Here is a 23,317-nt window from a genome sequence, read left to right as displayed (position 1 = left end):
ATTAACCAAGTAAAATTTGTTTTACTTGGTTAATAAATAAAATAAATTTACTTATTAACCAAGTAAAATTTCATTATTAAAAAGATTTGTTATGACAAATTCACATTGTCTAGTATTAAAGGAACAACGCTAATCTTTTATCTAATACAACAGACTTTACAAGAAAGTCTATTATGTATTCAAGAACTTAGCTTTTGGCATTAAAAAATTCAGCCTTTGAAGATGTGTGCTCATTTGGTCAGGGTTTCCCAATTTGTGTGTGAAATTTGCTCTGTGTCATCTTACGTAAGAAGAGGGTAACGGTACTTAAAGTTGCTGTGAAGGTTAAATGAGATAATGTTTGTAAAACACTATTCAAGGCCTGGCATAAGGTAAAAAATGGAGATGAAGACACAGGTTCACAATTATAGTTGTTCTCCCCACAGTGACTATTTCAAACATGTACCTCTCTCCTCAAGGTCCTTAACTCAACTTGCAGTTTCAGCAGATTATCTTGAAAGCAAACCGAAGTGAACAAGCATGACTTCTATTAGCTTCTTACTTCAGTCTCCTCCTCCAACCTGTTATCCACAAGCATTCTCATTTGGTTTTAAGACTGCTGTGAATCCACCTAGCCACTAAATCCATCTTTCTTTAAACCAGTAGCTCTCACAGTGTGGTGTCTGGATCAGCAATATCAGTGTCACCTGGGATCTCATTAGGAATGCAAATTCTCACCTCACCTAGGGCCTAATAAAACAGAAACTCTGGGAGTAGGGCCCGGCAATCTGTGTTTTAACAAGCCCTCCTGGCACACTAAAGTTTGAGAACCACTGCTTTTGATTATCCACGACAATACCATGAGGTTTTTTATGAGGTCAGTACAGGTAAGCCTGACATTCAAATAAGTTATGTACTGAATTGTTTCTATAATAAACAAGAATACAAAAGAACTTACAACAAAACTGGCTTGTAAGCTAGCTATTTAATAAGTGAATCACAAAAATGTAAGAAATTGAGGACAAGGGAAAGAGAGGGCTTTAAGGGGAGATTCCTAGGCTTGTTCTCCAGCCCTGTCTAGTTTAAGGCTAAGCTTCAGCAGTGGGAAAAACTAAGTACACTGTAGCACAGGATGAGGAGACCCAAGGGACAGTGTGGAAAAGCCCCTAAGGGTTTCTGGCTGTCAGTATGGTGAGTTTGCAGTCCAGCATAACTGTGTAAAAGCTGGCACGGACTCACAGTTGGTCTATTTGGAAGTACAGTATCACAACAAGGAAACTTTCAGGTTAGATCACATTTGAAGCCCCGTGTTCAGTCACTACATTTCAGGAGAGACGCTGATAAAACTAGTTCATTTCTTTGAAAAATAATGGGAATGAATAGAATTTATAGCTTAACAAATTGAGGATGTTTATCCAGAAAAGAGATGACTGGGAGGATCTGATAGCTATTCTATAACTGAAGGGGTATCCTATGGAATAGCAATTGGACTTATCCTTTATTGCTTCAGAGAATAGAACTAGGACCAATGGTTGGAAGTTAATGGGGAGCATATTTTATCTCCATATGAGAAAATTTTCTAACGATTAGAGCTATTAAATAAATTGCATTGCCTTCTAAGGCTGTAGTCCTCTGCTCACTGGAAGCATTCAAGTGAAGCTGGATGATAGCTGGTCATGAATTTAGTGGAGAGGATTATTACGTTGGGAAGTCAGCCTACGTTACCTGTTTCTTTCTAACTTTGAAAATTCTATGAATATATGTTATCTATTAGAGGCTAGGATACAAAAATAGATTTTACTACAAAATCACCTTAAAATAGTACCATAAGTCATTTTCTTTTAAAATCATTTAAATTCATAATGTTTCCCCTAATGCACTCCTCTGTGTACTCAATAAATATATGGTACCTTATTAAACTCAACAAAGATATTTTGAGCATTTATGAGTGTCATAAGAAAAAAATTCTTCCCAAGAGATTCATATGAAGCTTTTCAAATGTTGGAGAATAATATTTTAGAAAGATTTCTAGTACATGGAATATTCTATGCAATATACTAGATAGCAGATGGAAGAGAGGGGAAAAAAAAAGAACAATTTCTTTATGGTTACCCAAGGAGTCAGTGAATGTATGTGTCAGGAAGGTGGTTGATTGCTTGATTTTGCATAACCTAATTGAGATTATTATTATTTTTAAATGTGGGTTTGTTGTGCTAATTAACTATAAACATATGGTATGTAAAATGCATGCTGCTAGAGTAAATTAATGTACCTCTAACATATATCCATATTTCATAGCTTCAGCCACACAAATAAACCTCCTATGGAAGTGCTGTAAAGCAAACACAATTTTGCAAATTGCCTATCACTAGTAGTAGAGCCGATACACAATTTTCCCATCATTATCCCCGACATTTCACTCACAATGATGATGAGAGGCATTTTCAAATAGAAAATTTATCCCATGGAACTGATTAATGTGATGAAGTACTGTATAGAAATGAGGAAAAGCACAAAATCTCTGCAATTCCCAATTTTTAATTTTATCTATACGCAAATGTCTTCTGTAACATGAGACTGAAACTAGTTAAATGGAGACCAAGACATCCACATCAACATTTATTTTGTGCCTACTATGTTCCAGGTATCAGGCCAGGAAAGAAAGATTAAATAAGACAGAGTACTTGCATTTCTGTAACTCCCTAAGAATTGTGTTCTATTGGATTTCAGCACACACAAAAGGTCCCCAGTACCTTCTTCTGCTCCAGCAACCAGCTTCTACCACAGCAGCAAAGTCTATCATAATCCCCATATCCCATAAGCTCTTATTTGAAATTAACATGTGGACATCTTATACCCCTTTTTCCTTCAAACCCACTACATGTTTTATGTTTATTATAGATTAAATTTTAAGAATTTTGGTAGCCATCTTTTAATTTGCAATAATTTTCCAGAAATTGCTGCCAAAATATCTTCATTTCTGACTGTGAAACTAATCTTGAAAAACATAGTGTCCTAACAGGCTGATGTTTAAAAAGGATAGCTTTGACAAAAGCAAAGAGCTATATTTTTAACACCCCAGATGACTGTCCCATATTAAGTACAAACAAGAGAGAGCAGAATGTCTCAGGTGGAAAGGAGGTGAGATCATCTAATTCAGACACAGAAAATTCAGGACATGAACACCACCACTCCCTGACCCCACCCCCATGGTGGACACCACTAATCACATTACTCTTTGCTACCAAGCCTGGTATTCTCAACAAATTCTCCAGAAAATCACTAGCAATTTATCAGGCTTAGCACCAAAAGAGAAACTTATCTGCCATCTCTTTTCTGGTTCAATCATTTTATTTTATAGGTAAGGAAACAGAACCTGGAGAGATAAAGTGACTTCTCCCAAGATTAAGTGGTCTCTAAAAGGCAGTGCCAGGACTCAGACTTCTGACTCAAAATCAGAGTTTCTTTCCATCATCATATCCTTCCTTTCTAATTTGTTGTTAATAAAACTCTTGGTTTTCTAGGTCTTTGATGACTGTTTTATTCTGTATTCATCAAGTGCTTGATCACTGAAGAGTACATAATTTATGTTTTATGAAGATTTGCAGCATTTCTGCCTTCCTCTTACCTGGGAAGTATTTCCAAAGAAGAGATTTAGTGATTTGGGGTTTTTTACTGCATTGTGGTTTGGGGGCTTATATATAATCATCTCAGGTGATGTCCAAAAACAAAACAAACAAACAAAAAAGGCCTAATCAAGGTCTATGGGAAAAGATCTGTGAAGGAGGAAAGAGGACTCAAAGTTTTCATTCAATGAAGGCTAATATACAAGAAAAAAAAGTAACACAAAATGAAGTTAGGCCAGGCATGGTGGCTCACACCTGTAATCCCAGCACTTTGGGAGGCTGAGGTGAGAGGATCGCTTGAGCCCAGGAGTTCGAGACCAGCCTGTGCAACATAGAGAGATCCCATCTCTATTTAAAAAAAATTTTTTAATGAAGTTAAAGTAACAAAAGAAAGAGAGGAAAGCAAAATGCTCAGAAAGGAATAATAGGTCCAGAGAAATTTTCAAAAAATAGAAAAATTGTCCAAGAACATAATCAAATAATGTTTATAAATACAGGAGGAGATATGGCACAGTTTCTCCAACATGAGCATGTAATGGACAGTACCGTTCTTCCCTTTAGCAGGAATTAGGAAAAACAAATTTGCTTTGTTTTTGACTTTGTTCTCATTTTTTTTTCCAAAGGTTGGCTTTCTCTTTATTGAGAAGACTGCTTTTTAGCCTGTCAGACACATGACCTAATCAGAACCTTTCTTCATCAATACACTGAAGTGTATAATTATTGTCCACACTTGGACCTTGCAACTATTTCTCAAAACTGTAACCCTAATATTTCCAGAAGTTCTTTCCTAGTAATACAGACTGCCTAACAAGTGACGGCTGGTTACTCCAAAATTGCCTCTCTCATCTGCTGTATTCTGGATCTGTCTTCTTCTGCCCTCTCACCATTTCAAACTCTTGCCCATAGCGAAAAAAAAAAACTCCTCTCTAAATATGGATGCAACAGTTTTCTAAGGGCACGAATTATTAGGTTGGTGCAAAAGTAATTGCGGTTTTTGCCATTAAAAGGAATGAATGAATTAAAATGAATGGCAAAAACTGCAATTACTTTTGCACCAATTTATACAATTATGCAATTTTAATCTCTCAGATGTATCAAAAAAGGACCTGAGGGAGAGTTTTACCCCACCTTGGGACTATCTGAATGATGACAATGACAGTGATGGTGATGACAATGCCGACAGCAAGAACCTAAACTTAATACTTGCTGTGTGTTAAGGACAGGGCTAAGCCTTTCCAGGCATTATTTCATAAAATCCTTAAAACCTTAAAAGACAGATATATTATTGCCATATTCATTTAACAGGTAAGATAAGCTTCAGAGGGGTTAAGTAAGTGCCAGCACCAGGATTAAAACTCAGATCCTTTTTGACTCCAGGGTTCATGCTATTTCACTCAGTTATCCATTTGACATATACATGGCACCTACTGTGAGCCAAACATTGCACTAGACGATTATCCGTTGCCAAAGGTGGAAGATGCTGGTGAAAACTAGAACCCGTTTACGTAGTTAACATCTTTAGAATATGTCAGCTATCTCTGTATTGCAAATGTCAATACTAGAAGCATCCCTCAGACAAGAAACAGAAAACTTGATGCCCCAAAAACAAGTTAAATGAGCTTTGAGAAGACTTATGATATAAATTTTGCTCAAAGCAGAGCTCAAGAAGTCAAGTATAAAATGGCTTGTGCTACACATTTTTGGAACAAAACCTGTTAATGCTACTTAATAGCCATAAAAAAGTCCATTATATTTGATAAAGTAATCTCAGTTTTGGAAACCTATTTTAAGTAAGTTATATAAAACATGAAAAAATTATATGCATAAAAGGTGTTTATAGCAGTGTTATTTACAGTACCTTAAAAGGTAAAAACAAAAACAACCTGTAGTCCAAAAAGAAGGGAATAATAGCCTGTAAATGAAATAATTTAGTTATTAAAGCATAAAGATTGTGTAGCTATGTTTAAAAATGTATACTTATAAGACATAGTGAAGAAAGCAGAATTCAAAATTGTCTTCTATGATTACAAACCTGTAAAAAGTACTTTTAAAAAAAGATTAAAACTACTTTGAAAGTACAGTGTCTGCTGTTTGGGTGGAATCACAAGTAGTCTTTTACTCTCATTTTTGGTAACACTGTTTCTTTCAGAATTTTAAAATAATTTTCGTAATGGTATATGCCTTCAGGATTAGAAAGATTAGAACAAAGTGCTAGCTTGCAACAGCTAGTGAAGACATTTACAGCTAAAACTCTGCCTTAATCAGGGGCTAGTCGATTATTCAGAAAACTCAAATAAAACACTCTTACAAAAAGAGGAAGCAGGCTGGGTGCAATGGCTCACGCCTGTAATCCAGCACTTTGAGAGGCTGAGGCAGGCAGATCACTTGAGGCCATGAGTTCAAGACCAGCCTAGCCAACATGGCAAAACCTTGTCTCTACTAAAAATACAGGGGAAAAAAAATTAGGTGGGCATGGTGGCACCTGTTTGTAGTCCCAGCTACTCAGGAGGCTAAGGCAGAAGAATCACTTGAACCTGGGAAGCAGAGGTTGCAGTGAGCCGAGATTGCACCACTGCACTCCAGACTGGGTGACAGAGTGAGACTTTGTCTCAAAAAAAAAAAAAAAAAAAAGAAGCAGTACCTGCCCAAAGACCATACACGGTGATGGCAACAACAGGGTTAACTTCAAACACAAGGGAAAAAAATACAGGAAAGTGGAGTTTAAAGCAGAATGAACTTAAAAGACCAGGTGGAGCTGCTGTGGACAGCAGCCTCATTCTCATTTCAGGCATGGGGAAAATTCCATAATCATCACTGTGAAGTTACTCACTCCAGTAACTTCCTCCTGGAATCAACACATTCACACAGAGCCATCTCTGCCTTCTCTGACACTCCTGACATCCCAAGAGTGACGCAGTAAAGTGTGCATGGCATTTCACCAACCAGAAAGGTGATTTACTTTTCTATACCCCCTGAAAAGAGGAAACCAACATTCATAATGATGAACCGGGGGTGGGGGGGCTGCAAAATCTCCTAGCGATGATGAAAGACTAAATCAGCCACTCTAAAACCTAGCACACTTAGAATCACCCAAGGAGCTTGGTGAGATATTTTTTCTTGGGGCTTTGTCCTCTAATTCTGATTTAGTGGGTTTATTTTGGTACTCAATCTGTATTTTCAACATGCACTCTAGGGATTACTGATATTTAGGAACCACTGGACTGAGCTATATATGGTATAATATTAGTGTTTAATACAGCTCATTGTATTTTAATTTACTAAAATCAATGAATAGCCTTATATCTATTTAAGTAGAATCTCCATTCCCCAACCATGCCAGAAAACAGAATATGTACTCTACCTGGTAATCCAGCATCTGGAAGCTTGGAAAAAACTGACAAATTCGGGATTCAAAAAAATAGGGGAAAATCCAGAAAATGGGTAGTTCTTTGTGACTGTCATCTAATGGATCACAAAAAGGAAAAAAAATAGTAAATTAAAGAAACAATAGAAGGCTACAGTAGAAAAACTTCCGCTAGCATGAGAAACTGCAATGATTCAACACATTTAAATCTCATACAAAAACAGAAAATGTTTACCAGAGTGCCATTTCAAGCCTGTCTATTCCCAAAGGTCAGTGAGCATATTCCTTTATATCGAAATATAGCTACTAAGAGTATGTAAAAGTAACCCTTGTATGTATATTACTATTGTCTAGGTAAGGCAAAGATGTTACCTAAAGAGTTGAAAACAGAAAAGGAATGCCACTTTTGAGGCACAAAGGTAGTCACGATGTAGTGGAAGGACCTCTGGACTAGAAGGCAGTAGGCCTTGGGTGTGAATCCCAGCTCTGCCACAACTGATTATCTTAGTTTTCAGGGATGAATCAACCTTGTCTGCATCATGGAAGATTCTTAAAACAGTTTTACCAAAATTAGTGTTTGTGAGAGACAGGGAACACAGCTATTACTTACAAAGCACCTAGTATAGGCTAGTACTCATTATAGCACTATTACAGCTAAAACTCCAACAAGCTGAAAAGCCTTAATCAGAGGCAAGCCTAATCATAGTGCTTACACTAAGCTATAATAAGTACTTACTATGTATTGTCTCCTTACAATAATCCCTAGAATTAGATGTTATCCCATTTTACAGATAGGGAAACTGAAGCCATAAGCTGTCAAGTCCAATGCAGCTAGTAAGTGGCAGAACAGGAATTCAAGCCCACAAAGCTCTTTATTGCTTCCCCAATGACATTGACTTTATCCACTCTAATTAGTGAACTTAAAAACAGCAAATAAGTGAAATACTTAACAATATGAGTCACGTTTCATATTTCATTTGCATTGTCTCCCAAAGCACTATTAGTGGAGAAGCATGATCACAAAATTCCTGACACTCTTAACAAATTTATCAACTTGCGAGCTAGAAAATGTTTCTAAGAAATGAATGTACCAACTAATTAGATAATTATATAAAATACTTTGAGGTCCTAAGTCACGCCTGTAATCCAGCACTTTGAGAGGCTGAGGCAGGCAGTTCACCTGAGGCCATGAGTTCAAGACCAGCCTGGCCAACATGGCAAAACCCTGTCTCTACTAAAAATACAGGGGAAAAAAAATTAGGTGGGCATGGTGGCACATGTTTATAGTCCCAGCTACTCAGGAGGCTAAGGCAGAAGAATCGCTTGAACCTGGGAAGCAGAGGTTGCAGTGAGCCGAGATTGCACCACTGCACTCCAGACTGGGTGACAGAGTGAGACTCTGTCTCAAAAAAAAAAAAAGGAGCAGTACGTGCTTGAAGACCATACATGGCTAAGTCTCTTAAACTGAATAATAACCCCCAGCCACTAGCCTACCTATAGGGCTGGGAATCTGTGTCAGTGATAACCACAATCAGCCTATGGGATGTCTAATCTCCAAACTCATATCCTGGCAAAGCGTAGAGCCCTGGACCTCTGGTTGAGTGCCCTCTTAGTGTTTTGGGCCAGGCTTTAGGAACAGGGAATGTATGATCCACAGGGCAGAGGTATGTGTCGGCTTTGTTCAAAAATCTATTCCTAGTACCTAAACAGTGCCTGGCACACAGTGGCCACTCAGTAAATATTTACTGAATGAATGACAGCAGTTCACCGCTGTTCTGCATAATGTCCCATTATTCCCATCAAAAACATAGTATTTTACCTATAAGCCATTAAAAAAATCCACGACTAGAATAATACAAAGTATATCATGATAATGAAGTTTGCTGCAACATCAAATAAGCCTGTTTTTAAAAAGAGAACTCAAGACATGTATATTCTATCAGTGCTCTGATTCACTGAGCTCAGCTAATATTTGACAGGAAGTAGATACATAGATATGTGTTTATTTTGCAGTAATAAATTATACACCTTGGCTTTGACCTTCTTTCCACATAGCAATTAACTTCTTGAATGTAATAGCCAGAGGTTCAACCAAGCCACCAAACGGAGGATCTGTCACCATAATGATTCCTTCGCCTTTATCTTCCTGTAAAAATGCTCTGCATACTTCAAGGGCAGTCTGGAACAAATAAAAATTCATTTCTAAATTAGGACTAGAGAGAGGCACTTCATCCTATTTGGAGGAGAATGCATTAGACTCAGTCTCCTTCTTAATACTGGAAACTTTACCAAGTCATCTTGCCACCACAGCATCCCTCAGTGACATGCTGAAGCCTCTCTTTGCCCCCATAAGATTTTATCTTTGGGTTCCTTGATAAGCAGGTTTTAAAATTGCAAATTCAAACACCATCACTATCAGAAGACTACACATTTCAAATGGTTAAATTAAAAGGCTAAATTTAGTGTCCTAAAAGAAACTCATTACCCATGAAAACTATCTAAAATGTTAAATTCAATTTAACAAACCGAAGCCAGGATGGTGCTAAGCACTAGGGACACAAAGACGAAGAAGACATTGTTTTCCTATCTGGTTTGTCCAATGCCAAGAGTTCAGTTTAATAACAGCTACAAATTAGCAGTTAAACATGCATATGTTTTTGAGTATCAGGCAGACATATTTGAACATGCACTGTAAGTAAATAGAAAATGAAAGTTCACAAATGACAAAGCGCATCTGGTCCATGAAACCATGCTATTAACACATTTTCCCAAAGGTTAATTTAAGCTTTTTTAGTAATTGCAAAGTAAACATTAACAGGGACATTTAATGGTTTTTGCTATAAGTGAAGTTATTAAGAGATACCCTATAACAGTATCTCCAGTCAACTGACTTGCAAGTAGCTTTCAAGTACAGTCCCCTCAGTATCCCTGAGGGACTGGTTCCAGGACCCCCACATATACCAAAATCTGCAGGTGCTAGAGTCCCTGATATAAAATATTGTAGTATTGCACATAACCTATGCACATCCTCCTATATAGTTTAAATAATCTCTAGATTACTTATAATACCTAATACAATGTAAATGATATATAAATAGTTCTTAGACTCTATGGTTTAGGGAATAATGACAAGAAAAAAGTGTACATGCTCAGTACAGTCACCACCACCCTTTTTTTCCTAAATATTTTTGATCTCCAGTTGGTTGAATCCACAGATGCAGAACCCACAAGTGGGGAGAGGTGACTGTACTCATCTACAAAAATAAGTCAACACAGTATACAAAATGACATGAGATTTTAAAATTTAATGGCATTTTAAACTTTAATAAGCCTATATGTATTTTATAATAAAATATATTTTGTTCTACTGCTAAATCAATTTAGAAGACCCCACTGATAAGAGGAAAACCTTTTTCCCTAGGAGAGTCTTCATTAATTTCCTACTGGAATTCCTATAGCAGAGGATGACTTGTCAAGAAGGTTAATCATTTTTCAAGTGCTGTCTGGCACTTCCTTAACCTGCTTACAAGAACAAGGACTGAGAGCACAGATGATGATATTGAAATCTTCAAACTCCTTAGAGTTGAAAGTAAAAAAAAGAAATTATACAAGTAAATGATGTCTAACTCCTAACCTAACTTAAAAAATATTTTTAAAGGATTTTTTTTTCCAGGTAATAATCAGTGGCATCATAGCCCAACACAAGCTGCTGATGGTCTTAATGTTGGTCTCCTATGGGAAATAGATACTTGCTTACAATGTTGACAGTAATTTGACTCTTTCCTTTATCTCAGTTATCATTTAAAAAGTGCCTGGCAATTTAATTAGCCATCCTCTCTACATACTTTAACTGACTTTGCCATTAAGGCAGATGACATTTTTTAAAGACTATATGATTTGCAATGAGAAATCCTATGTGGGGAACTCCAGCTTTTGAATCTAGTGGACTGTAAAGTGCTGAGGTGCACTAGCAGAGTCTTCTATTCTCCTAAGCACCCTGAACAGCCTCAAAGGCACGGAGCCGACACTTAAATACTTAGTGATTGATTAGTGGATGGTAAATCTCTATTGAAAAACTTGACTCTGGGAGTAGGTAGAAAAAGGGCAGATAGTAAAATCATTAAAACAATGGGTTTCTGTAGATCAATCTCTACAGCTGCAGTGCTATTTAGAGGCTGCTGCTGAAATATAGAGTAAGGAAAGCCTGAGCTGGATGACTCTTTTCTTCAGGGATGATAAAGTGGGGCTCAATCTTGGCAGCTTATTCCAACCATTATTGTAGAAGCTTATAAGGTAATGCTGTACACTTTCTATAAGCTACAAAGAGTTTCCAACAAAAAGGCTAATTACCTGTTACTCTTTAAAAATATAAAAAATTGCTAGCCAACCTTTAGGTATTTAGTTTTATCCTTATTTTGTCTTCATTGTTCAAAATAAAAAGCAAAACCATAGTATGGTATTAAGACAGACAAAAAACAAGAAAACCCTAACTCACTAGTGTAGCATCAAGTAGTGATTCAAACTCGATTACTTCCTCATTTACTACCACACAGCCCTGACCCCACCTGACATCAAGGTCCTGTGGTTTCAAGGGGGATACCCCCACATCAATATCCTCCAGCCCCACAAATTCAACCTTTCCAAACTTCACTTCCCTCTGTTTAGAAGAAAAAATACAAATCCAGGCCATTCTACCAAGTCAGCTTGGACTTCTCCCTCAGTGCAGTCTTCTCACTGCCTCTGTGAATGCCTGGACAACCCAGTTCTTTCCTCTCCTTTTCTCACTGCCACTGTCCCAGCTGAGAAGTCCCTCATCATCTACTGGCAAGTGACTTTCAACTCCCACTTTCCTTCACATTCACCTCAACAGTTCTCAATTCTTAGTGATTACCAACCACATAAACGCTTTGGGAAACAGCTGAAATACATCTAATTATAACGGCTGTTTATTTCAATACCTTGTTTTAATGGCTTCACAGCTGAAAAATATTAATATATATCCCAATGCTAAATTGATTCAAATGGAAGGAGTGCTATACTTACTAAATCAGGGGACTCATTTTTCAATCCCAACCAACAATTTAACATTTGTTTTCATTTCCTGAACGCTGACTTTTAAAGTCTTGCTTGGTTTTCATCCTCCTATCATTAGTTAATATCTCAAAGCACAATACATAGTAAGCATGGTTCACAATTTTTACAAAATTGATATACATGCATATATTTATGGGTATGCTTCAAGGTGTTTCGATAATTTCACAATATTTTTGGCCAGCGTCCTGGCAGATGTGATTACTTGGTTGGTTACAGATTTTATCTCATAATAGGCCTGATAAAGAGCTCAAACTAAATGTATCAGCTCTATTATGCTGTTTATTCTCATTGACATTATTAACCTCATATTGAAAGAAGCTTTTTTTAAGCTGCAGTCCTTTTTTTTTTTAAAGATCTTTTATTTTTTAGAGCAGTTTGAGGTTCACAGAAAAAGTGAGAGGAAGGAATAGAGATTTTCCATACACTCCCAGCCCTGACACATGCATTTAATTACAGTGTGGTGAGTCTACAAACGAAAACTTGACCCTTTGGGGAGTAGGGGTCGGGGGAGGCTGGAAGAAGTGATTTGGAACGAAGTTCTAAAACACGAGTGGAAGTTATCAAGGCAAAAGACAGCAGAAACCAGCAGGAACAGCATGGACCTTCCCTGTGGTGGAAAGGTGTCTGACCAGTTCCAGATGAAAGCCCTGTGCCCTGAGCACAGACAGCAAAGGGGAAACAGGGAGAGTGGAGGCTAGAGTGGAAATCGGGGTCAGATCACACACAGCCCCACGGGCCTTCTAAGAATGTGGGCCTTCATCCAAAAAGTAGTGAGAAGTCTTAACAAGGGAATAATAAAATCACTTCTAGGTGCTCAATAAACAGTGAAAGAACAAAAATAAATATCAGTAAATGGTAGAACAGCCACAATTTGACCTTGAGGGAATTTAGAAAAACAACAAAGGAGGCACTCTGAAATCTGTTATTCCACAATAAGAGAACAATGAGATAATGGTCACAGCTCTTACCTTTCCATCAAAGAAATGATGGTTAAACATATTATAATGGCAAAAGCTATCTTCCATATAAAACTGTGAATACCTGTAAAATAATTACAGAGTTATTTGCCCAGTCACAGCTATAGAGTAGACAAATATAAACTAAATTTTAAAACAATAAAATCACACCTTTAAAAAATTTCATCATTCTTTAGTTTTTTGAAATAAAGAATAATTTTCAAAAATTTCAGGGAATCTGTAACGGTGAATAAATAACAAACTTCAGTGATTTTCCCATGTTTAACCAGTAGTAAAACTAAAGAATACTCATATATAAAACACACATGTTCCTATGTACCAGGAGGTTATACATAAACAATCAGGTTACTGATAGATGATTACGCAATTTAAGCTTGCAATGGGTTGGCAATTAAGATACATCCCTCATGGTTAATAATTTTAAGGAGAATACTAAATCAACATTTCTGCTCAACAGCTGTTCATTTATTTTCTTCTGTAGCTGATTTTTTTTTAAGTATTTAATACAGGCCGGGCACAGTGGCTCACACCTGTAATTCCAGCACTTTGGGAGGCTGAGGCAGGCAGACTGCTTGAGCTAATGAGTTTGAGACCAACCTGGGCAACATGGCAAAACCCCGCCTCTACAAAAAATACAAAAATTAGCCACGCGTGGTGATGCATGCCTATGGTCCCAGCTACTAGGAAGGCTGAGGTGTGAGGATTGCTTGAGCACAGGAGGCGGAGGCTGCAGTGAGCCAAGATCACGCCACTATACTCCAGCCTGGGCGCTACAGCCAGATCATGTCTCAAAAAAAAAAAAAAAAAAAATTTGTATTAACAAATTTTTTTTTTTGTCTAATGCAGGCTAGCTTAATAAAATATGCTTTTCAATATAATAGAAAAAGTATATGCATTTCATATTTACTAAATCAGTGCCGGGAAAGAGGAATATTTATTCACTGATTGAATTATTTTGTTTTGCTAACACAGTATTTTAAAAAGCCATCGACAGTGAATGACAGTGCCACCTTTGGGTATTAACATTTTATAAATTCCTGCTAATTTACTAGGAAAAACTCATATCACATTATGACTTAAATCTGCATTTGATTACTTACAAGGCGGAACTTTTCTATATTTCTTAACTGTATTTGTACCGTCTGTCCATATGTTTTCCCCATTTATGATCTGGGTCTTAATGTCTGTGTTCCTGATTTCTCAGTTTTCCATATAATATAGAAACCTCTTTGTCATCTCAATAGGATTTTGAACTTCAACTATTTTATTACACATAATTTACATATGAATCACATCGTCCTTCTTGGGCATTTGTAACCTGGTAAAAAGACTGAAAAAAATCTGAGACACATCCTTACTTATTATGACTTCTTGAACCAAGTCATGATACTGTCAACTTCTTTGCTTGTATTTCTACTCAGTTATCCATTACTGTCTGTAACTGATTGATCATCCATGGTGAATATTTAATGTAAGGGACAGCACTGGTTTATCCTCTTCCCATTAACTGTGGTTAACAGCACAGGCTCTATAGTCAGATGGTCTGGTTTCAAACTGTGTGTCTCTCGCTTACTAGCTGGGTATCATTAGTAAGTTACTTAACTTTTCTGAGCCTCAGTTTCTTCATCCGTAAAATGGTAAAAGTAATAATTTCTACCACATAGGACTGGATAACAATAAGATGATGTATGTAAAGTACTTAATACAATGCCAGCTACATAGCATATACTAAAACGCTAAGTACTGTTACTGTTATTTTAATAATTAGCAGCTGTAAATATTTATGTCTTAATGCCTTTAATATTAGGGAATTATGTTTATGTTCACCAGAAATAATCTAAGCCTATTTCTTCTTGTTCTGTGGAGATGGACAAAGAGCTGCCAACCATTCTCGGTACAATATCCTTTAATGTCATTTAAGACACTGTTAGCACATTTCCTAAAATATAAATTTGCACTGAAGAAATAAAAGGTTTAGATAACTGGAAAATATTTAAACTATATACTGTAACCTAATGAACATTCCAAAAATTGACTGTAGGCAATGTCAAATGACCATTAAACAAATATGTCTTCTTATTTAACTAAATTTCACATAACTGCCTTTAAAAAAAGTGTATTAGTACTAGTACAGCCATGTGTAAACAAGATATCATTTAAGGGTTTTCTTCTCTCTTGCACTGCTTTATGAGTACGACCAAAGGAAAATACAATCCATTTTTAACTTAATCCCTATTGTTGTCATTCCTTCACAAAGATACAACAGTCATTTTTAAAAATTAGAAAAAGGAAATTTGATTTACATGAAATTCAGCACAGCACACCCGTCCAAAACATTCTGGGCAGCAGTGTGCAGAGGAATAGAGAAAGAAAAGCCAAGCTTTCAGTTCTAAGTTTCCATCAAATACATAATTTGAGAGCATAATTATTCATATTTTAAATTATGAAAAATCACTCAACATTGCCCTCTTAAAATGAAATTGGCCACAAAGAATTATTCTCTCCATTGAATAAGGCAAACAAAACCAATCAGAAATGCATGCACTTGAAAAATGCTCAAAAGGACGTTCATCTGGCCATTCATTCTCTTTAAATGAGAGTCAGTTACCAAGTGTGAAACATGCTCTACACACAGGAAATGTAATCAAGAGCTGAATAAAATTAGTTCATGAAATGAACCTAAGAAATTCATTTTTTGACATAACTTTATTTGGATAATAGTTTCCCAAATAGAGTTTCACATCTTTCATGCTAAAATTAGAGCATATAGAAATCCATCTTAGCAAATGTGAACTTCGTATCTCCTACCCCCTAAAAAATATATTTATAGCACATCTATAGAGAACACTGGAGTTTGAGGCAGTTCTCCAACCTTGGATAAAACTGTTGTAAGGCACCAAGAAACCAAAGTCAAAGTGCCAAAAAACTACTCACTGTCACTCTATACTACACAGAATTTTTTTTCTGATTTAACTGTGGTCTTTATGAGAAATCTGAACCAACCACATATTCCATCATGCTGTAAATACAGGCAACAGTCTCACAGCATTCCAGCAACTTATGTGTTTCAATAAACCAGCTCTCTCTTAAGAACTATTGTTGACCTTCTACAGAACTGACTCAATAACAGACTATGTTATCAAAAAAACTGAGCTGTGATATCCCCAATAGAACACCATCAGTTTTTGTTTGCAAGGCACACACAAAAGTTTATAAGCATGAAAAAAAGGTATCAATATATTCCGTACATTATAAAATAACTTTATCCACATCCCCTAACCCCTACTCTGACCAGGACATTACAACTACAGGTGCAAGACGAGGACAACTAAAAGGCATGGAATTAAAGGTGAAGTAGTTAAGGGGCCATACAAATCTTTCAAATTAAATCAGGCAAGATGAAGAGTTCTGGAGATCAGTTACAAACAACATGAATTTACTTAACACTACTAATACTAAGTTGTATATCTAAAGGTGGCTACTATGGTAAATGTTATGTTATATGTACAGTTGACCTTTGAACAACACAGAGGTTACGGGCGCAGCAGAAAATCCAAATATAACTTTTACCTTCTGTGTCAGTCTGTTTTGCATTGCTATAAAAGAATACCTGAGATTGGGTAATTTATAAAGAAAAGAGGTTTATTTGGATCACAGTTCTGCAGGCTGTACAAGCATACCACCAGCATCTGCTGGGCTTCTGGTGAGGCCTTAGGAAGTTTTTACTTACGGTGGAAGGGAAAGGGGAGCAGGCATGTCATACGGCAAGAGAAGGAGCAAGAAAGAGAGGAGCAGGTGCCAAGCTCTTTAAACAACCAGCTCTTGCATGAACTAATAGAATGAGAACTCACTTATTACCTTTATTATCACAAAGACAGCATCAAGCCATTCATGGGGAATCAACCCCATGATTCAAACACCTCCCACTAGGCCCACCTCCAACACTGGAAATCACACTTCAACATGAGATATCAACTCCAAACCATATCAACTCCCCAAAAACTTAACTACTAATAGCCTATGATGACTGGATGCCTTACAGATAACAGTCAACTAGCACAAATTTTGTATATGTTTTATATACAGCATTTTTACTATAAAGTTAGCTAGAGAAAAGAAAATGTTATTAAGAAAGTCATTTGGGAGGTCGAGGTGGGAGGATTGCTTGAGGTCAGGAGTTCAAGACCAACCTGGCCAACCAGCAAGTCCCGTTTCTATTTAAAAAAATCATAAGGAAGAGACAATATTATTTAATATTCATTAAGTGGAAGTGGGTCACCATAAAGGTCTTCATCTTCATAATGAGTAGGCTTAGGAGGAGGAAGAAGAGGAGCAGTGGCAGAGGCACAAGAAAATCCACTTGTAAGTGAACCCGAGCAGCCAAAACCATGTTATTCAAGGGTTAACTGTATTTTTGAAAAATGTTTTAAAGTAAATCAGAGTACTATTAACACCACAAAATAAAATTCAGAAAACCATTTAAATTATAATAGCACCAAAAATAATAAAACATCTAGAGATAAATTTAATAAAAGAAGCACAAAACTTATATACTGAAAATTACAAAATATCATTTAAAGAAATTGAAGATCTAAAGAAATGGAAGGACATCTCATGTTCATGGACCGGACAACTTAATATTAAGATGGCAATATTCCCCAAATTAATCTACAAATTCAATGCAATCCCTTTAAAAATCTCAGCTGGCTTTTTTTGTAGAAATTGACAAGCTGATCCTAACATTCATATGGAAATGCAAGACACCCAGAACAGCCAAAACAATCTTGAAAAAGAACAAAATAGGAAGACTCATACTTCCCATTTTCAAAATTTACCATACAGCAACAGTAATCATGACTGTGTGAGAGTGGCATAAAGATGGGCATAGATCAATGGAACAGAATTTAAAGTCCATAAATAAACCTATATATTTGTGGTCCTTTTGTTTTCATTATGGTACCAAGACAATTCAATGGGAAAAGAACAGTCTTTTCAATAAACGGTGCTAGAGCAACTAGTCATCCACACGCAAGCAGCTAGACCCCTACCTCATACAATAAATAAAAATTAGCAGGCCAGGCGCAGTGGCTCATGCCTATAATCCCAGCACTTTGGGAGGCCGAGGCGGGTGGATCACGAGGTCAGGAGATCGAGACCATCCTGGCTAACACGGTGAAAGCTCGTCTCTACTAAAAATACAAAAAATTAGCCAGGCATGGTGGCAGGTGCCTGTAGTCCCAGCTACTCGGGAGGCTGAGGCAGGAGAATGGTGTGAAGCTGGGAGGCGGAGGTTGCAGTGAGCCAAGATGTGCCACTGCACTCCAGCCTGGGTGACAGAGAGAGACTCCGTCTCAAAAAAAAAAAAAAAAAAAAAAAATCTCAAAATAGATTAAAGACCTAAGTGTAAAAGCAAAAATTATAAAACTCTTTGATGAAAACATGGGTATAGATACTCATTGGATTAGGCAAGACTTTCTTAGATATGACACCTAACACACAAGCAACTGAAGAAAAAAGAAAAACTGGACTTCATCACAAGTGAAAAGACAATCCACAAGATGAGAGGAAATATTAGCAAATCATATATCTGATAAGGGTCTAGTATCCAGAATATATTAAGAACTTTCACAATTCAACAAAACTACAAATAACCAATTAAAAACTGGGCAAAGGATTGATATTTCTCCAATAAGATAAACAAATGGCCTATAAGCACATGAAAAGATGCTTAACATTATTAGCCATCCGTGGAATCCAAAACAAAACCTCAAGGAGATACCACTTCAAAAAGACAGATGATAATAAACATTGGCAAGGACACGGAGAAATTAGAAACCTCATATATTCCTGGTGAGAATAAAATATGATGCAGCCACTTTGGAAAATAGTTTGGCTGTTCCCGAAGAAGGTAAACATAGTTACCACATGACCTAGCAATTCCACTTTAGGTATAAGGGCTGAACTGTTTCACCCCCAAAATCCTTATGTTGAAGCCCTAATCACTAGTACTTCAGAATGTGGCTATTTGGAGACAGAGCCTTTAAAGAGGTAATTAAGTTAAAATGAGGCCATTAGTGTAAGCCTTAATCCAATCTGACTGGTATCCTTATAAGAAGAGGAAATTTGGACATAGTAAGAAACACCAGGGATACACACACAAAGAGAAGACCTTATGAGGAGACAGTGGCCATTTGCATGCCAAAGAGAGAGGCCTCAGGAGAAATCAAACCTGCTGAAACCTTGATCTTGGACTTCCAGCCTCCAGAACTGTGAGAGAATAAATTTCTGTTGTTTAAGCCACATAGTCTGTGGTATTTTGTTACGGCAGCCCTAATAAACTAATACCCAAGAGATCTGAAAACCTATGTTCACATGGAATTTGTACACAAATGTTCATAGCAGTATTATTCATAATAGCCAAAAAATGGAAGCAACTCAAGTGTCCATCAACAGATGAAAAGATAAACAAAATTTGGTATATCTGTATAGTAGGATATTATTCAGCCAAAAAGAGGAATGAAGTACTGATACATGCTACCACATGGGTGAACCTTGAAAACTTTATGCTAAGTGAAAGAAGTCTGACACAAAAGGCCACACAGTGTATTATTCCACTTATATAAAAAATATCTAGAACAGGAAAAGCATATCCATAAAGACAGAAAGTAGATTCATGGTTGTCAAAGGTTGGGGGCATGGTAAATGGGGAGGGGACTGCTCACAGGGAGAGTGCTTCTTCTGAAGGTGATGAAAATGTTGTGGAATTAGATAGTGGTGATGGCTACACAACCGTGTGAATATACTGAAAACTACTGTTTTAGGTATGTAAAATATATCTCAATTTTAAAAAAAGAAATAGGCTGGGCATGATGGCTCACACCCTGTAATCCCAGCACTTTGGGAGGCTGAGGCAGGCACACTGCATTAGCCCAGGAGTTTAAGACTATCTTGGGCAACAGGGTGAAACCCCCTCTCTACAAGAAATACAAAAATTAACTGGGTGTGGTGGCACACGCCTGTGGTCCCAGCTACTTGGGAGAGACTGAGGTAGGAGGATCACTTGAACCCAGGAGGTTGAGGCTGCAGTGAGCTGAGATCACACCATTGCATTCCAGCTTGGGTGACAGAGCAAGATGTTGTCTCAAAAAGAAATATACCTAAAATATCACCAGCAGGAAAAGTTTTCAAGGTTATATATCTACTTTTTAAAATGTTTGTATGCATAAAAAAGGTTTAAAAAGCCAAAACCCATAATGTTTTGGATGGCAGAATTAAAGATCATTTTTCCTTTTTTAAAAACAAAGTAAACCAAGGATTCTTGCAATTTTAACAAGTTCTTTGAGAAGACGCACTATGATATCACCTAGTCTCTGTTTGTTAAGTAAGTCCACTAAAACTAGCTTGAAAAAGCTTGTCTTTAATAACTTAGAATCATTATATAACTTTTAATGTAAATTCAAAACCATACTATTAGAAAGATCACATTGTACCATTTTCACTGAAGTAAAAGTGCCAAAGTTAGGAATATAAGTGCTGCTGGCAACTGTATACGTTGTCTTGAATAGTTTAGTTATGGACATCTGGTTTTTTTGTCTCTCCAGCACCTACATCCCTACTCTTTAAGTTGAACACCTGTTTCCTGTGAAGAACCGACTCCATGTGACTGGTCAGAGGCTGGCTGGAGTACCCTATCTGCCAGGCCACAGTGATGGCTCTGGAATAGGCAAGTGACCCCAGCCAGGCTAATCAGAACACTCTCTGGAGTTTTGCTGCTGGAGCTGTCAGGAAGAACTGCCTCTTTCCACTGGGCAGTTAAGCCGAAAACTAGATAAGCTTAAAGCTGCTGCCACCAACGTCCCTGGCAGTAGGAAGGAAGCTGTCTGCAGAATGAAATCAATACACAGAGAAAGACAGAATGAGAGGTGGAGAGAGAAAGAGGGAGCCCTAGCAACATTGTGTGAGGCTCACTATCTCAACTAGACTAAAGCCTGCTATATCCCAGACCTCAGTAATGTAAACCAATAAATTCTCTTTTACATGATTGGATTTCCAGGTCTCCAAGGAAAAAAATCCTGAGTGCCTTATTCTAAAAATATAAATAACCTAGAAACCAGTTTTGATTCATCTGAAAATCTTTGTGGAACAAGCAGGAGGATACAGGGAGAAAGGGAGAGATGGAAGGATGACAAGAAAGAAACTGACTATACGAGAAAGGCATATAAACAAGTTCAAAAGCAAAGTTATTTCCAAAGGATAGCTTAGTTTTTGGAGCCAGACTGCCTTGGCTTGAATTCTAGCTTGGCCACTTATAAACTGTGATTTTGATCAAGCTATTTAACCTCTTTATGCCTCAGTTTTCTCATCTGGAAAAATGAGGATGATGATAGCATCTATCTTACAGGGCTAATGTGAGGAATGAGTCAGGGCAAGGCCTGAAATATAACAGGCACTCAAAAAATACCAGCTATACCAGGCACAGTGTTTCACACCTGTAATTCCAGCAATTTGGGAGGCCGAGGGAAGTAGATTACTTGAGGTCAGGAGTTCGAGATCAGCCTGGCCAACATGGTAAAATCCCCTCTACTAAAAATACAAAAATTAGCTGCGCATGGCAGCACACGCCTCTAATCCCAGCTACTGGGGAGGCTGAGGCAGGAGAATCGCTTGAGCCCAGGAGGTGGTGGTTACAGTGAGCTGAGATCACACCACTGCACTCCAGCCTGGGTGACAGAGCCAGACTCCGTCTCAAAAAAACAAATAAAAATACTCCCTATTAATAATACATTATAAGAACCCAAAAGTTAAACTTCTACCTTTAAAATAATGCATTTAGAATAATTTAATACTTTAGGAATGGAACACAGAATTTAAAAAAAGAAGTTGCTATCTCCATGCATATCCACACAATGGAATATCATACAGCCAGCCATAAGAGGCATGAAGTACCGCTACATGCGTGGGTGAGCCTTGAAAACATGATGCTAAGTGAAAGAAGCCAGCCACAAAGGTCACAGATTTTATGATTCTATTTATATAAAATGTGCAGAACAGGCGACTCCAGAAAAGAGAGACAGAAAGTGCTTGTGAGGGGAAGTGAACTCTAGGTTTCTTTTCAGTATGATAGAAATGTTCTAGAAGTACCTAGTGGTGATGGTTGCACAACACGGTGATTACAACAAAAACTACTTAAATATATACTTTTAAATGGTGACTATTAAATGAATTATATCCAATTAAAAATAAATTGAGTTTATCTTTAAGAAGTCTATATCATGATTTGTCAAGGATCACTCATGTCAAGCAGATGTTAGTAAAGTGTGCTAGTCCTGTTAACAAGGGATAAGTGGTTACCAGGCCAGACGTATTCATAAGGAATGAGACAGTATAGGTAATTTCTGAGTAATGTGCCTGTGTATGTCAGACAACTTAGAGTTGACTCAGAAATCTAAAGGAAAATAAAGTATTAAAGTTACACTTCATTTTATTTTTTTGAGACAGGGGTCTCACTCTGTTGCGCAGGCTGGAATGCAGTGGTGCAATCTCGGCTCACTACAACCTCTACCTTGTGGGGTCAAGCAATCCTCTGACCTCAGCCTCCGGAGTAGCTGGGACTATAGGCACGTACCACCACGCCCAGCTAATTTTTGTATTTTTAGTAGCAATGGGGTTTCACCATGTTGCCCAGGCTGGTTTTGAACTCCTGGACGCAAATGATCCACCTGCCTCAGCCTCCCAAAGTGCTGGGATTACAGGCGTAGGCCACTGCACCCGGCCAGACTACACTTTTATGATTATTATCTTTTTTGAGACTGAGTCCTGCTCTGTCACCCAGGCTGGAGTGCAGTTACGTGAACTCAGCTCACTGCAACCTCCACCTCCTGGGTTCAAGCGATTCTCCTGCCTCAGCCTCCCTAGTAGCTGGGATTATAGGCGTGAGCCACCATGCCCAGCTAATTTTTTTAATTTTTAGTAGGGACAGGGTTTCACCATGTTGGCTAGGCTGGTCTTGCACTCCTGACCTCAAGTGATCTGCCAGCCTTGGCCTTCCAAAGTGCTGGGATTATAAGCATAAGCCACTGCACCTGGCCCAAACTACACTTTTTAAACGGACATTTTACACTTTAAAAATCTGTTTTGTGCTTGGTGGCTCATGTCTGTAATCCCAACACTTTGGGAGGCCAATGCAGGACTGCTTGAGGCCAGGAGTTCCAGACCCCAAATCTACAAAACTTTCTTTTTTTTTAAAATTACCTGGGTGTGGTAGTGCTAACCTGTAG

General features: G+C 37.6%; 1 protein-coding gene across 3 annotated transcripts in view; it reads right to left on the bottom strand.

Annotated features, from left to right (window-relative positions):
- ZCCHC4 (zinc finger CCHC-type containing 4) overlaps positions 1–23,317 on the bottom strand; it is a 56,730-nt gene that overhangs the window by 11,467 nt on the left and 21,946 nt on the right. For all 3 annotated transcript variants that reach the window (XM_002814647.4, XM_009239853.4, XM_054553787.2), the window contains 3 exons: positions 13,032–13,104; positions 8,998–9,148; positions 6,967–7,067 (listed from right to left, as the gene is read on the bottom strand). In XM_002814647.4, coding sequence (XP_002814693.2) covers positions 6,967–7,067; positions 8,998–9,148; positions 13,032–13,104 — 325 coding nt within the window. The remainder of the gene's footprint in view (positions 1–6,966; positions 7,068–8,997; positions 9,149–13,031; positions 13,105–23,317) is intronic.

The sequence above is a fragment of the Pongo abelii genome, chromosome 3 (assembly GCF_028885655.2).
Source record: "Pongo abelii isolate AG06213 chromosome 3, NHGRI_mPonAbe1-v2.0_pri, whole genome shotgun sequence".
NCBI lineage: Eukaryota > Metazoa > Chordata > Mammalia > Primates > Hominidae > Pongo > Pongo abelii.
Note: the sequence above shows the minus strand (reverse complement) of the source record. Positions and strands in the feature narration are given on the sequence as shown.